The 15,945-nt window shown below is 45.9% G+C and overlaps 1 protein-coding gene across 2 annotated transcripts in view; it reads right to left on the bottom strand.

Annotated features, from left to right (window-relative positions):
- Window positions 1-639: 639 nt before the first annotated feature.
- The window catches only part of MGA (MAX dimerization protein MGA), a 124,322-nt gene continuing 109,016 nt past the window's right edge, over window positions 640-15,945 (bottom strand). For both annotated transcript variants that reach the window (XM_068254300.1, XM_068254299.1), the window contains exons 22-25: window positions 12,889-13,125; window positions 7,549-7,707; window positions 4,243-4,371; window positions 640-2,103 (exon numbers count right to left, since the gene is read on the bottom strand). In XM_068254300.1, coding sequence (XP_068110401.1) covers window positions 1,052-2,103; window positions 4,243-4,371; window positions 7,549-7,707; window positions 12,889-13,125 — 1,577 coding nt within the window. In that variant the 3' untranslated portion in view covers window positions 640-1,051. The remainder of the gene's footprint in view (window positions 2,104-4,242; window positions 4,372-7,548; window positions 7,708-12,888; window positions 13,126-15,945) is intronic.

The following is a 15,945-nucleotide window of genomic DNA, read 5'->3' as shown; positions in this document are numbered from 1 at the left end:
GCCTTGATGGACCGCCATTGAAGCAGCAGTGATTAACCTGTTGTCAAGTAACTGGAGGAGGGGATGACTGAGGTCAACAGAAATGCAAACTGGACAGGGGATGCAGCTGTAGAGATACAAGATGGAGGCACCTGTGGTTCTGGACCTATCGTGGTCTGCCACATTTGACACGACTGTTTGACTGCAGGTACTCTTTTTTTACTCCTTCCTGTCTGCCGCAGCCCTGAGACAAAGCTCATTTGTCAATAAATATGCCCTCAATGGGTTGTGGGCACTAAAGCTTTGCCAATTAGTGTGGGCCTGAGATTGGGGGGTTCCTCAGGCACATAGTAAAGGAGGTATCCGCAAGCACTTTTGTGGTACCTGCAGTTAAGTTGCTGTGCCAGATAGGCATCAACTCCTGACAGGTTTGCTTTAAGCAGTGTAAACTGTTCCAGGAAACAAGTCTCGTGAGGAAAGCTGTACACTGTCCAAATGCTGGAGGTTAAATCTGTAATTGCTGGTTAGTGGAAGCATATGTGCAATCACGGATTATATATATATATATATATATATATATATATATATATATATATATATATATATATATATATATATACATATATACATATATACATATATACATATATACATACGGACATACATACATATTCAGCCTTGCTATCCTATCACTGTTACCTCACAGCAAGCATAGACTTTGAAGAGAAAGGAAGGGGTTGGGGTGTCTTTGGAGATAGCCACACCCCCTCCTGACGCATTGCAGGAGTCGCCTGATTGGTTAGGCTTAGTATACAGCCTCATATTTACTATTTGCCAAGACAGCTGTCTAGAATGCAGCGTAACCACCGCTTTCTGTAGTTTACTATTAATTCAGGTACACTTCCAGAAAGTTTTAGGTTTCAGAATTAACTGCTGTATAAAATCCAGATCTGTACACTTCAAGTAGCTCCAATGTCTTTTGTATAATTAATGCTACGGTTGATATACCAAAGCAAAGTCAAAAATTAATTGCAAAGCAAAAGTGTTACCCTAGACACCAAAGAAAAAAGGTCTACTCCATAGGTTTTGGTGAGCTTAATCGGATCGCAGCTGAAGCCAGTGATGGCATGGATTTGTTTCCTATTACCCTTGCATCAACCTTTTGAGGAGGGGATTTTAGTCCAAGGGGAGCCAATTTGGGCATAGGTCTCCAAAATGCATCAGTACTTGGGGCCAGCAAAGGTTTCTCCAGAGTTTGAAATGCAGAGACATTAGCAGGTGACGTTTGAAGGTTGCACGGTTTCCCCATCACTCCGCTCATTTGCTCCCTGCCATCTCCATCCTCAAAAACAACAATTTCTGGATCCTCGTTAGGTTTTCCACTTTCCTGAAGATCTCCTTCATCGAACTGTAGGAAGAGAGGGCTCAGTGATACGTTCCTTTCTCTAGCTTCAGACAATTCCTTCAACCTTCCTAAAAAATCTCCCTCTGTAGATTTGCCAGCAGTGCCTTGGGAGAGAATGTCTGCCGCTGGGAAGTCTGAGCCCAAATCACTGCTATCGTTGTTTAACTGTTGATTCAACATGGCAATCTCATTTAAAAGAGATGTGAGAGTTTCATCTTCATCACGGTCTCCCACTACACCTTGTAAATCGCTCCCTTCCAGCTCTGCTTCCTCTATGGCTGCAGTTAGCTTCTTTAATTCCTGTTCAAGTCCAGAATCTCTGACTTCTGCAGACATTTTCCTCAAGGATGGACTATTCCTAGACCCTTGGTCGCTTTTCAAGGATGTCTCCTCAATGCTGAAGCCAGCTGTTGGGATACTGTCCATAGGTCTAGAACGTGAACTCTGGCCTTCATTTGTGATTCCGGAAAGTGTTGATTCTGCTACATTTATCAACTGGGATGTAGATGCGAAACTGCTTGTGGAAGCCAATGCGTCCTCTGCTTCTTGTGACACAGGATGGGTCGCAGTGGCGTCTTTTCTTGATGGAGCAAAAATACCGGAGTCTTTCAAGGGTATTGGAGCATGAAGTCCCACATCCTGGCACAAATCTAAAGAGGCTTCATTAGCTAAAGATGTGACATTGACAATCTTCGGCATCATTGCCAGGTCATCTGTTTCTGTAAGAAAACAAACAATAGCAAAACATGGGTAACTGGAGTTCAAAGTTAAGCCTGCAGTGAAAATAAAATTTCTATAGTCCAAATCTCAAATAAGACTTTCCTAGAATCTTATTTTGGATTAAAAATCCAAGTTTTGACTGCCTCAATGAACAATAATGTTTATTCACCACCAACATCTATCATCTATCTATTCCCTGCACTCACAAGAGTTTTCCTCAGTCACACAGGAGTTCTATGACCTGCAGAGAGCCTTGGGTTCTTAACCCTTAAACAGTGACGGCATTTAAATACCTATTTTTTTAAACCAATTATTGCAGACTGGCATCTTACAAACCTTCCCAGCCAGACTGTGGTACCACCAGTAACTTCTCACTGGTAGTGGACTGCACGTCCTTGAAGTGTTCCTGGGATGGGGCCACAGGAATAATATATACATACCTAGGGCTTCCTCCAGCCTGATTGCTCCCACGCCGTCCTCTTCTCACTGCCCGTTTGCCCGAAACTGGCCCTGGAAAATCCATCAGTCAGGGCCAGGCATGCTCCCATCGCCGGGAACGTTCTGCGCTTGTGCAGCAATACTGTGTAGATGCAGAGCGCTCCCAGCGACATGGACTTGGCGGGAGAGCGCACATGGCTGCCATGCTCAGTTGCCTCGGCCCAGAGGACATTCCAGGGACACGTGCAGGTTAACGGGAAGACAGAAGAGGATAGCAATCAGGCCGGGAGAAGCCCCAGGTATATTTTATTCCTGTGGCCCCATCTCCGGGTCACTATAAAAATGTCAATCAGATGTGTTATACTGTTACATTTGAGCCTAACTTAATCTGGCCACTAACGCTCCAATTTCTAGCGAAAAATCGTTCGAGCGATCAGAAATTCTAATCGGACGAAAAATCGTTCACTACACCATCAACTAACCAATCATTGCTTCCTATCTATCACGACCACCAAGAAAATCCAAATTTTCGTTCGACGAAAATTCATTCGGGCGACATTTTTTTTCACTCGTTCATAATCGATTGTGTCCACCAATGGAGATTATTTACAACTAATCCGATCAGAATTTCTGATCGCTCAAACGATTTTTCGCTAGAAATTGGACTGTTAGTGGCCAGCTTTGGATTGCTAAAAATGTGTCAAAAGAGTTAAATAAGAAGGTCTGTAAGATCCCTCGGTCTGCTATCAATAAATAAATACTGTATATGCATTTAAACCATGTGAAGTCACACAACGTGGTCTAGAATAGCCATTTTCAACCGGGTTTCCGCGAGAACCCTCCAGGAGTTCCGTGTTAATTTGACACTTCCGTGGGACACAACAGTCGCACTTTTCCCCATTTCTGCAGGACAATACAGTCCTGTCTGCAATGGCGGCAGAGAGATTCCTTAATGCTACTGTGAGCAAGGCGGCGGATGGATCTGTAAAGTAGCCGCACCAGCCGAAGCCAGGTCTATAGTTCTGGCACGTGCGGGAGTTCAAGCACAACCCCAGCTTCAAGGAGGAAGAAAACACACCTATCGGTAAGTATGGGGTTTTTTTGCTTGTTTTCCACACTGACACCAATGATTTTATTGCACATATGGCCACACAAATGAGGGGAGGGGGAGAACATAGCAGCACCACAAACGGGGGACAAAGCAGCCATTCAAAAGGGGAAGACATAGCAGCACAGAAATGGCTGGAGACCATAGCAGCATGGAAATGGGGGGCATAGCAACATAATAATGGGGGCGGAACACACACACACACACAAAAATATCTGTGCAAACACACAGGGGTTCCCCAAGGTTTGAACATTTTTTAGAAGGGTTCCTCGGGACAAAAAAGGCTGAGAGGCTGGTCTAGAGCTTGAGAAAGGTTTAAGCTTTAGACCATCCTTTTGGGTTTGAGGTTAAAACTTTTCAGACCACCTGGTATACAGTAAAGAATGCAAAGCCATTTAGTTGTTACACTGTGTTGTTGTCCAGTTGTTACATTGATATGGAAGTACTTGGCCTACGTTAGTACATACAACATGTACTAATGCAGATATCTAAACATGTGTAAGCCATAGACAACCAAAAAGGCAAAGTGGTAATTTGCAATGGCTACCTTGGAAAAGAAAGTATGGAAGAATTGAGCACAAAAGCAGCCTACCTGAATCAGTGGAAATGTCTGCAGGGGTGGTGCTAGGCACAGGAGTTACAGTGATAGGAACTGAAGCATTGCCAATAATTCCTTTTAGCTGGATTGCATTGGGAAGCCGTATCACCACAGATGCCATTCCTACACACATGGAAAAACAAAAATAAATCACATTCCTATTAAACCAAACAAAAGCAAAGAGAAAAAAAATAACTTGTGGCGTCAAAGGACATCAATAAACAAGTTTTTTTTTTTAAACTGTATTAGGGTTCACCTTACCACTAGTGCCAGGGGCACTGTATTTATTACCTCAGTTCTCTCCGTCTGCTTTAAAATCATCCTTCACTCCTGACAGCTCAAAATACTTCACTGTGCTCTCCTCACAGTACGCACAGAGGCTGAGGAGGAAACGGGTAGCTAGATGTGCTGGAATATTGCTGTAATATTACTAGCAGGAAGGGAGATATCAGTCAGGCGACATGTATACACCACTCCTGACTGCTTGTGATGTTTTACTTCTGGCTCTCTGCAGCTTGTAACAGCTCCCATGCTCCATGCTGGAACAGGGGAAACCTTGATAAAGATATCCGACTGTTCAGAAAGGCATTAGCAGTATAAGTGAAGACAATAGCATACACATTTGTGCTAATTTAAGCCCTTATCACCCACCTCAATAAGATTCTTTCAGCTTGGTGACTATACACTGAGAAGTTCATCGCCATCTCTCCCCCCCCCTCCCCCGTGCAGGAACATGGTCTGTCCTGCAGACTCAAACATTTGTTTATCTGGTTATGTGGGGAGGATTTTACAGCAGAGAGGCAGAGATGTGCATGAAAAGAAACTGTTCCTAAAACTTGCGGTAATGTCTGCCCTAAATTACAGCATTAAAAAAAATGCTCTAAAATCGATATATTTCCTTTAAATGGAGAGCTGTAAAGAAGTACATGTACCATTGTATCGTAAAATATGTGATTAGGTGGACTAGAAAAACACTGTATTTTTCTGAATAGAGGATGCACCTTTTCTTCCACAAAAACGGGAGGGGGTTGGGGGAGTGGTAAAGTGGGCACATCTTATATTCTAAAAATCCGGGGAAGCACTTAACGCGTCCTCTCCTCCTCACTCCGGGGTCCTGCTTCTCCACGCCTTCCTCTTCTCCTCCTGCATCTTCCAATATTGTGGTACACTACGGCCTCCTGCTGCTATACACAGCTCTGGTCCTTCTTCCTGGTCGGCTCCGTACTACTTCTGCCTTAGTGGATTTTCGTATACTTCGTGACTTCAGCATCATAAGTGTGCCAGAGTCCCACATGGGACCATGCAGTATGAAGGAACCACTAATGTGGGAGTACAGAATCAGCTAGGAAGAAGAACTGGAGCTGTATAGCAGCAGGCGCACCGCAATACAGGTAGATGCAAGAGAAGATCAATGCATGGAGAAGCAGGACGAGAGCGAAGGGGGGGAGCAGTTGCGGTTACAGAGTCAGGTGAGAGCCGAAGTGTAAAGCTGGCCATACACCAGGCCGATTCCCCGCCGATCGACAGCAGATTTAATCACTGGGATCGAATCTGTTGTCAAATCGTTAACACTAAATTTCGATCTATTTCGTCCCGAAATAGATCGGTCCCATCGATCGCTCCGTGTGTGAAATTACCGTCGATCGCCCGCGGGCAGGTAGAGCGTCGCTAGCGGCAGTCGAGTGCCCAACGACCGACGCAATACAGCTGCAATACATTACCTGCTCCGCCAGCGCGACTCCCCAGGCCTCCTCTGTGTTCTTCTCTGTGGTCTCCGGGTCCGGCAGGCTTCACTTCTTCCTGCCCCGGCAGGAAGTTTAAACAGTTAAGGGCGCTCTACTGTTTAAACTTCCCCCAGACAGGAAGAAGTGAAGCCGTCCGGACCCAGAGGGACCAGACCAGAGCGGAGAAGAAGACAGCGGCGACCGGAGCTGGTAATGTATGTGGGGGGGGGGGGGGGGGGGGGGGAGCGGCGGAACCACCACCACAAATTGTGAACGATTTCAGGTTGAAATCGATTCACAATCTGTTTGCAGTAAAGGCAGCCATACGATCCCTCTCTGATCAGATTCGATCAGAGAGGGATCTATCTGTTGGTCCAATCTGATGGCAAATCGACCAGTGTATGGCTACCTTAAGTGTAGCTTATATGGAAGGGCAGTAGGTATTAGATGATTGTCTTGTGTAGTCTAGTGCAGTGCAGTGTAACTGGTGGGGGCAAAGGTTGATGCGTTCCTGGCATACGATTCTTTAAAGCGGACCTAAACCAAACATTGTTTTTAATTCAAAATATTTAGTTGCACCACTCTGACACATACAAAGATAAACACTCCTTCAAGCCTATGAGCATTTTAGTGCATGCTTTTCACCCTTCTCTTTTCATAACTAGGGTTATACAGGAGGCAGTCATTAGCAATTCCTCCTTTGCTGGACAACATCTACTCCACCAGTTTGCTGGATCCTGTCCCGGCAATTTGAAAGGAAGGGAGGGGGTTCCTCCAATAAATGTAAAATATTTTATATTTGTCATCATGCAGCTGAAAAAAGGCTGCAATTATAATTTAGAAAATAGATTTTATTTCTGAAATCTTGTATTTTTAATTTGGGTCCACTTTAAATAACCAGGGGTCTACATGAAAACATGAGCAGACTTACGAGTCATCTAGGTGGAGAGAAGGACTGTCAATGCCCGGTTAGGTCCTGATCACCCACCAGGCTTCAATCCAGCCTCTTTTAGGGCTCGTTTCCACTAGTGCGGCGTCCGCCTGCGAGACGCGCATCGGCACTGAGCGGGTGGGCGGGATCGCAGGCGAATCCCATGAGCCGTGCCATGCACGGCTAAGGGATTCGCAGCCTCCGCAGCGAATTCTGCGGGGGGTTCCGGCCGAATCGCTAGGGCAAGCGATTCGGCCGGCGGCGCCATTCTCCTCTATGGCAGTTTCCCCGTGCGATTCATGTGCGGGGAAACTTTGCGGAACCGCGGCGGTTTCCGCGCTAGTGGAAACGGGCCCTTAGTCAGATGTGGGATGGTGGCTTCACAAACCTTCCCTCTAATTGCATGCCAGCCTCTACACTAATACAGACGTTGGTATATCATCCAGTAGGAGGGCAGAGGTGTAGCTACGGTCCTGCTCCTATACCAGACACTGCATGTGTACTCGCTTCACAAAACAAGCACTACAATGTAGCAGGAAGGCAGAAAAAACACACCTTTCTGCTTACTGGCCACTGCATTATATTTAATACAGGTTGACTTTGCAGGCAGCTCTCCGAGACCTTATAACTATATCCACAAATTACCTGACTGCATCTGTGCGCTGCTCAAATCCGTCTGCAAAAGTGCGCATGTAGTTCCAGAGACCTGTCCTCCTAATCCGGCCTCCTTCAGAGTAACTGCTTGTTCTGCGGATGCCCTCTGTGTACTGGTGCCAGTTATGACAGTTGGCTGTGCAGCTTTGCCTGCAAATAACACAATGGCCGGTTTAAAGTGAACCTCCGGACTAAAAATCTATTAAGCAGAACTGAAAAGGCTTGGTGTTTCTTTAACAGTTTCACAGCATCAGAACTTTGTTTTTCTTACCAAAGCATTATTTTTAGCTGCATTTTTACCTAAGCTTCACCCATCAAAGAAAAAAAAGCCCAGGCTTTTTTTCCCTGATGCTGTGCAGAGCATGATGGGATTTCCTATGTTGTTGTTCACATTGCCTAGCAACTGGGAGGGGTGATCAGGACACAGTACAGTTGGAACTGTGTCTCATGCTCCCTGTCACCTCCTTTCAACCAAAAAGATGGCTGCCATCATGAAATCAAACATTTGCCTGTTCTTTTAAAACAGGGTGGGTAAGAGATTATATTACCTATCTATTTTAATTAACATAACTAATGTAACTTAAAGAGAATCTGTATTGTTAAAATCGCACAAAAGTAAACATACCAGTGTGTTAGGGGACATCTCCTATTACCCTCTGTCACAATTTCACCGCTCCCCGCCGCATTAAAAGTAGTCAAAAACAGTTTTAAAAAGTTTGTTTATAAACAAACAAAATGGCCACCAAAACAGGAAGGAGGTTGATGTACAGTATGTCCACACATAGAAAATACATCCATACACAAGCAGGCTGTATACAGCCTTACTTCTGAATCTCAAGAGATCACTTGTGTGTGTTTACCTTCTGCCCCCAGCTTCTCTCATGCACTGAACATTACAGGCTTCCTGCAGACAGCTCTGCCTATGTCGTTAATTCCTCAGTATGTGACAGACCAGCTCCTTTCACAGCCTCCAGAGGAGGATTTTTATCCAGCTCTCTTCTATCACTGATAAGATAGCAGAGAAGCTGCTGGCTTATGTAAATAAAACACACACTGGAGTGTGCATAGAGGAACAGTTCAACACTGAAGAACTTGGCAGCCTTCCAGACACAGGCCGACAAGTCTGACAGGGGAAAGATACATTGATTTATTACAGAGATGGTTATAGTAGAAAGAGCTGCAGTGAGCCAGAACAGATTAGAATAGGTTTAGGAACTTGTAGGATGGTAGAAAAAACGTTGTAATTTTTGTTACAGAGTCACTTTAATGACAGTATGTTTGTTTAGGCTGGAGTTCCTCTTTAAACATCTGTAAGGGCCCTTTTCCATTCCTGAAGAGATGCGAATGCGGCTACCTCGTCGTGTCACTTCCTCATCGGGAGATGCAGCAGTGTATGGGGGGAGAGCGGGTGGATGTGCGAGAATCTGCAGCATGCTGCAGATTCTCGGATCGCTCCGCACAACCTGCACAAAATGGAAACTGTTCCATTGCGGTGCATTGGTTTTAGGAGACCCGCATGTAATGGAAATGGGCCCTTAGGGCTCTTTAACACTGCTAAACTGGAACACAATGGAATTGGGTTTGCGATTCTGCAGAGCAATTTTTCAGGGTTCGCGTTTTGAAATTTCGTTTGGGTAGCAGAAATCGTAGGTGATAGGTTTTCGATAGTGAAAAAAAAAATTGTAGTGTAGTTGCAACGATATAGCAGTAGGAGAACAGAGGCGCCAGCAGGATAAAAACTTTAAAATTTGCTGGGAGGAAGTGGTGGACTTACCTCCATAAAGCAGACACGAAAGACTGTCTGAATAGTAGTCACATTTATTAATTAGTACCCCAAAACAGTGCAACGCGTTTCGCAGGCCCAGCCCGCTTCATCAGGCAATAAAAGTGGGGACAAGACAGAATTTCAGCAATAGCAGGTGTAGCGCCTCAGGCGCTACACCTGCTATTGCTGAAATTCTGTCTTGTCCCCACTTTTATTGCCTGATGAAGCGGGCTGGGCCTGCGAAACGCGTTGCACTGTTTTGGGGTACTAATTAATAAATGTGACTACTATTCAGACAGTCTTTCGTGTCTGCTTTATGGAGGTAAGTCCACCACTTCCTCCCAGCAAATTTTAAAGTTTTTATCCACTTTTATCCTGCTGGCGCCTCTGTTCTCCTACTGCTATACCGTGTCCACCCCTGGTGGAGGGGTGATCTACCCCCTTTCGCATCTACAGAGAGCGACTTCTTATCCCTGAGTGAGGACAGGTCTAATCTCCTCACCTGCCTATACAGTGGTTGCCTGTGTGGTAACCCATGTTTGTGAGTATAATTTTCTCACGATAACCTTTACTTCATTTATGCTTAACATACTACACTATATTGGGCTCTCGGTTTCTCTACACTGTAGTTGCAACGAGTTCATTTAAAGAAGAACCCATGGTTTCAATGTCAAAATGGTTTGATTGCGTTTTGCAAAATCGCATGCATAAAACACAACACAGGCAGTATAAAAGAGTCCAACTGACTTGGGGCGAGTGAGTTATTGTCGTTGCCACCTGCCAATGCTTGCAGCATTAAGCACTTCCCTACCACAGTTTATTTCCCCTTCAACAAACAAACAAACAAAAAAAGGCCACAGCAATTTTTTACATATCGCGCTCCTCCCATTCATTCGCCAATGACACCATTAACGTTACTTATCACACTACAATGATCAATATATTGGCTGGGCTGCCAGGCAACTGGTACTGCTTAAAAAGAAAAAAAAAAATATATGGCAGCCTCCATATCCTTCTCACTACAGTTGTCTTAAAGTGTAACGGTTGGGCATAAAATCAATTGTTTATTTTTATCTGGTAAACAAGTAATAAGGATGCTAACCAGGCAATCCAAAAGTTAAAATCACTATTACTTTTCTGGTTAATAAATGATCATTCCCCAGGTTACCTGACTCTTATTTGGTACACACAAAATTTGGTACACAAAAAGGAAGTTGCAGGGCATGCTGGGTTGTCTTTTGCTTCTTTACTTTCCCCTCAGACTTAAAGGGATACTGTAGGGGGGGGTCGGGGGAAAATGAGCTGAACTTACACGGGGCTTCTAATGGTCCCCCGCAGACATCCTGTGCCCGCGCAGCCGCTCACCGATGCTCCGGCCCCGCCTGCGGTTCACTTCTGGAATTTCTGATTTTAAAGTCAGAAAACCACTGCGCCTGCGTTGCAGTGTCCCCGATCCCGCTGATGTCATCAAGAGCGCACAGCGCAGGCCCAGTATGATCTGTGTCTGCGCAGTACACTCCTGGTGACATCAGCGGGAGCGAGGGCACGGCAACGCAGGCGCAGTGGTTTTCTGACTTTTAAAGTCAGAAATTCCAGAAGTGAACCGGAGGCGGGGCCGGAGCATTGGGGAGTGGCTGCGCCAACACAGGATGTCTGCGGGGGACCATTAGAAGCCCCGGGTAAGTTCAACTCATTTTCCCCTGACCCCCCCTACAGTATCCCTTTAACTAATGCAGCCTGATTGGCTGAAGCCTTTTTCCCTCCTGTTTTCCCCTCCCACACCTCACTGTTCCTCTCTGATTGGCCAAAATTTCTCATGCTGAGAATGCACTTTCTATAGTGAAGGGCAGGCAAATCAGGTGGAGGAGAGTAAGGGAGGAAATTACATCAGTATTGGCTTCAAAATAGCCAGTTATAATGGGAAATGCTAAAAAGATTTTTTTTCTTTTTTACTGTAGAAAAATCACCAAAATAAAAAATGTGGACCGTGCAATACATATGTTAGAGCAAGTATTTATCTACTCATGTGTGTGTTTGTTCTCTGAAATAGTATGACTGACCGCTCCTCTTAAAAGTAAGTGGGAACCTAAAATAAAAAAAATAAAAAATTAACCAGATACTTACCTAAGGAGAGGGAAGGCTCATGATCCAATAGAGCCTTCCAGCTCCTCTCATGATCTCAGCGCTGGCTCCCCCGGTAGCAGTATTCAACCAATTGGTCTCTCTGCTGCCGAAGGAGGCTTCGGAAGCTCGAGTACTCCTGAAGACGGGTGGCTCAATACTGCGCATGCATGAGCTGGCGCAGTACGTAGCGGCCCGTCATCAGGAGCACTTGGGTTCCCAATGATTTCCGCAGACTCCTGCAGCGGGGGTTTCAAACGGGAGAGCCAGCGCTTAACTTCTCGGCGACCGCGTCACGCCCACGTGAACATGGCACCAGCCCTAGGACCGCCTAACGCAGATTGGCGTGCAGTACTGGGGGCGCGTTTCGCAGGAGATTGCGCGTATCTCCACTTGAATGACGGAGTTCCGCTCCGTCATCAGCCTCCCAGTGGCGATCGTCGTTAGGAGACTGTTAGACGGTGAAACACTGTCTTTTTACTCCATACAGCGCTGCGATCTAAGGCAGCGCTGTAGTAAGCACAGCCGTGTGACACGGCTATCCCCCTGGTAGGCTGGGGGGTGATCCACTGTCATAGGCTGAAGCCTATGACAGCCGATCACAGTGATTGGCTGGCGGGGGGGGAGGGAGTACGGAAAATAAATGGAAAAAAAAGATAATATTTCTTATTAAAAATAATTAAATAAATATTGTCAAAAAAAAAAAAAAACACCCATCCTGGCTCTGTTGATGGGCAGAAAAGGGAGGGGGGGGGGGGTGGTGGTGAGGGGGAATCACTTGTGTCCTGAGTTGTACGGCCCTGCAACAAGGCCTTAAAGCTGCCGTGGCCCATTTTGTGAAAAGTGGCCTGGTCCTTAGGGGGGTTTAAGCCCGTGGAGCTTAAGTGATTAAAGGGGTTCTCCGGAAGGCTCTATAGGACCCAGAACCTTCTCTCTCATTAGGCAAGTATCTGCTTTTATTCTTTTTTTTTTTTTTTTTTTTTTAAGGTTCCACATTAGCTTAAAGTGCAAATAGGGCATTTATAAAAATCCAACTATTCCAAGAAAATGTAAAAATACACACACACACACACACACACACTTTTCTTTCAGAGTAAAATACACTATATTTTCCGATGTTGCTGTCACATACAGTAGGAAGTGAAAGTCTGACAAATCCCTCCTCATGAGGGATTCTCAGTTATTTTTTTACAAAAGCATTTCAGCACTGCAGTTGCGACTTCTAAAACAAAAGCTCTACAGATGTCTTTTTCCAATTTAATAATACATTTTTAAATTTGTAGCCAGCTATGATTTTCCACTGCAAACCATAAGCTTCACTTTTCTAGAGCCAATAGATCTATACTTATTTCTACCCCTGCTGCATAGGATTTTGGTTAAAATAAAAACCAAAACAACCCCCCCCCCCAAAAAAAAAAAAAAAAAAAAAAAAAAAAAAAACTTACCTCCAGCTGCCGGCAACATGGGCTTTTTTGATAGTATGAATGGCTTGGATTTATTACTGGAGGATTCATTTGCTTTGTCCTCCTGCTTCACGGCTGGCTTAGGGGGAGGCGGTTTGTCCACAGAAGATTTCGGGGCCGTATCAGTCTCCCAGTCTTTCTTGTTCTTTCCAGCTTGTAAAGCATTTTGCTTTGCATACATGTACTCCAATTTCTTTACGATCACTTCTTTTGGTTTTCCTGTAGGAATGCAAAACATTTGAGCATTAGAGAGGTTTGTCCACGTCGTCACATGATTAACCTCACGGCGGTGCATTTCTGTCTGGAATTAGGAGTCAAAAGCGGTACATTTTTTTTGCCAGGAATTTTAGGCCTCCCATTCTTAAGTCTTAACTCGACAAACTCACGACCCACTACCCGCACCCGACCCGCTTTCTGGTGAATTTGATACCCGCAACCCGACCTGCACAACCGCTACCCGCACCCGACCAGTGACCTGCAGGCCCGCTACCCGCTTTTTTACATTTTCTTCTAAAGTGCACATTTTAAAGTAACATTTAAAGTAAAGTAAGCAAAAGACACAGTCAGAATTAACTTGTTTGTTTTCACTACCCGCACACCGCTACTCTACCCGCACCTTAAATCAATTCGGGTACCCGAACCCGACCCGCATTTCAGGTTACCCGCGGGTACCCGACCCACTGCAGGCCCCTACCTTCCGGGTATGATAGATTTTAAAGCAGGGAACTGCCCAGAGTCCAACATTACAGTCAGGGCAGTAGATGTGTGACTCCTTTCTGACTTTTTTCCTTGTCATCAGTTTTAGAGCAGCAAACAATACATGTCCTGCATGGTGTTTTTTTTTTTGGGGGGGGGGGGTTTAGGGGATTTGAATCCTGGGAAGTGCCAGCCAGCGAGTTGCTCCGGGTTCACAAGGTAGGAGGCACGGCGCCCCACTCTGGCATCTGCTGCAGCCTGGTACTTCAAGCAGATGCACTCGCTCATCTTCCATACAAGGTCTGCATGAGTAAGTGGTCTGTCACTACGCTACTTGAATAGGAGAAATGCATTCCAGAGACTTTGCTCCAGGAGATGCCGAAATATTTTTTTGTAATACTACTTTTGTTGTTTTCTGACGGCGGGTTAGAAACCCCATCGCCTGGTCCGCTGTCCAATCTACCCATCGTACAATAATAATCGAACATGACCTGCGCTTTGACAATGTCTTTTCCTCCTCTCGTTCTTGTGGGGACAGTGGAGGTGTCGTGCACTGTGGAGTGGAGAGACATCTATGCTTGATAAGGATCTCAAAGAGCTCAGGGGAGCTATAAAAATGGTCAGTGGTGACACAGTAGCCTTTTGTCCAGTAACGGTTCAACAAGGGACAGTACTGAAGATGTCGCCACTCCATAGTCGCTGAACAGGAGGTTGAACTTGGTTCCCTTTGCGGTGTACAACACAGTGTTCCAAATGTACCGGGTACCTGACTCACACAGCATGTACAACCTGATCCCAAAGCGGGCTCCAATACATCGCTTGAAAGCGATGTATTGGAGCCAGCTCAGCCTCCCCTTATAGGCCATCAGGCTCTCGTCCACGCTTATGTCCCTCTCTGGAACATAAGTCGTCCCGAAGTTGTCCACCACCATTTCATAGACCTCCCAGATCTTTTTAGGTTTTGGAACAGGTTGGGTGGACTCCACAAAAGTCTCATTGTTGGCAAAGTGGAGGAATTTCATAATGAGCAAAAAACTGTACTCTGACATCACAGTGCCGAAGAAGGGGGTTGCAATTATTTTGTTTGTGCTCCAATACCACTTCTGCAGGGGCTTCCCCACCCCTCCCTGCAGAATGATCAGGCTCAAGAGCAACGAGATGTCCTCTCTGGTGACCGGCTCCCAGGTCCTGCTCCTTGAAAAGAGCCCTCGTGGAGCAGGCAGTTTTGTTGGGTGGCATACCTATTAGTCTCCTCCACAATCTTGTCAATAACCGGCTCTGTGAAGAAGAGCTGCAGGTACGCCAGGGGGTTGTGCTCCCACTCCTTCAGGTCAGGCTGCCCAGTAAAAAGGGAAACATGAGAGGGGGCGGTGGCGGAGCCTAAGAAAGGTCGATGGGGCACAGGGGCGTAGCAATAGGAGTTGCAGAGGTTGCGACCGCATTGGTGCCCTCCCTCAACAACAGTTATAGCTCTCTATTGTTTCTGTGCTCATAATAATCACTTCTATAGAGACCTTCTGGAGGATGACACCATAGTAAACGGCAGAGGTCAGTCCAAACGGCAGGCAGAGAGTTGTCAAATCCAGGCAGAGGTCGGTACAGGCAGCAGGCAAAGAGTAGTCCAAGTCCAGGCAAAAATCAGCAACAGGTAATCAATCAAAATCCAGGCAGAAGCCAGAGAGAACAGTCAAAGTCCAGGCAAAAATCAGCAACATGTAATAAATGAAAATCCAGGCAAAAATCAGTGCAGGGAGAAGGCAGAGAGAATAGTCAAAGTCCAGGCAAAAATCGGTAACCGGTATCCAGAAAATCAGCAATCAGTAACTCACAGATCACAAGGATCACAGCACAGCTCAGTTGCAGCCAGCGAGCAAATGGCAACATTGCATTGGATACAAACTCACTTGTATCCAATACAATGCCACTTTCTAGCCAATCAGAATTTTTTTTTTTATTTCTCCCTTCCTCATGACTTCACGCCGCCCCGCCATCCTGATTGGCTGCAGGGTCCACGGAAGATCAGAGCGGCAATGGGGACCCCAGCGGAAAGAAGCCTGGGTCCCGCTGTGCAGAGCTGATCACGCACGGGACCCTGCAAAACAGGAGCTATTTTTAGCCTGCCCGACCTGAGCACGGGCTTACCGCTCCTAGCACACAAAATGGAGCCCGTGATCAAGTCAGGATCACCACTAGGGGGGGGGGGGGGGGGAGGGTTAAAGGATACCAGAGTTGAAAATAAAGATTGTTCCTTTACTTACCTGGGGCTTCTTCCAGCCCCTGTAGTCTTGTGGTTCCTCCTGGCCCTCATCCTTCATCCTCTGTGTAGTGCGAGACTTAGCTGAG

The sequence above is a fragment of the Hyperolius riggenbachi genome, chromosome 9 (genome assembly GCF_040937935.1).
Source record: "Hyperolius riggenbachi isolate aHypRig1 chromosome 9, aHypRig1.pri, whole genome shotgun sequence".
Classification (NCBI taxonomy): Eukaryota; Metazoa; Chordata; class Amphibia; order Anura; family Hyperoliidae; genus Hyperolius; species Hyperolius riggenbachi.
The sequence above is the reverse complement of the archived record's forward strand: the minus strand, read 5'-3'. Positions and strand labels throughout refer to the sequence as shown.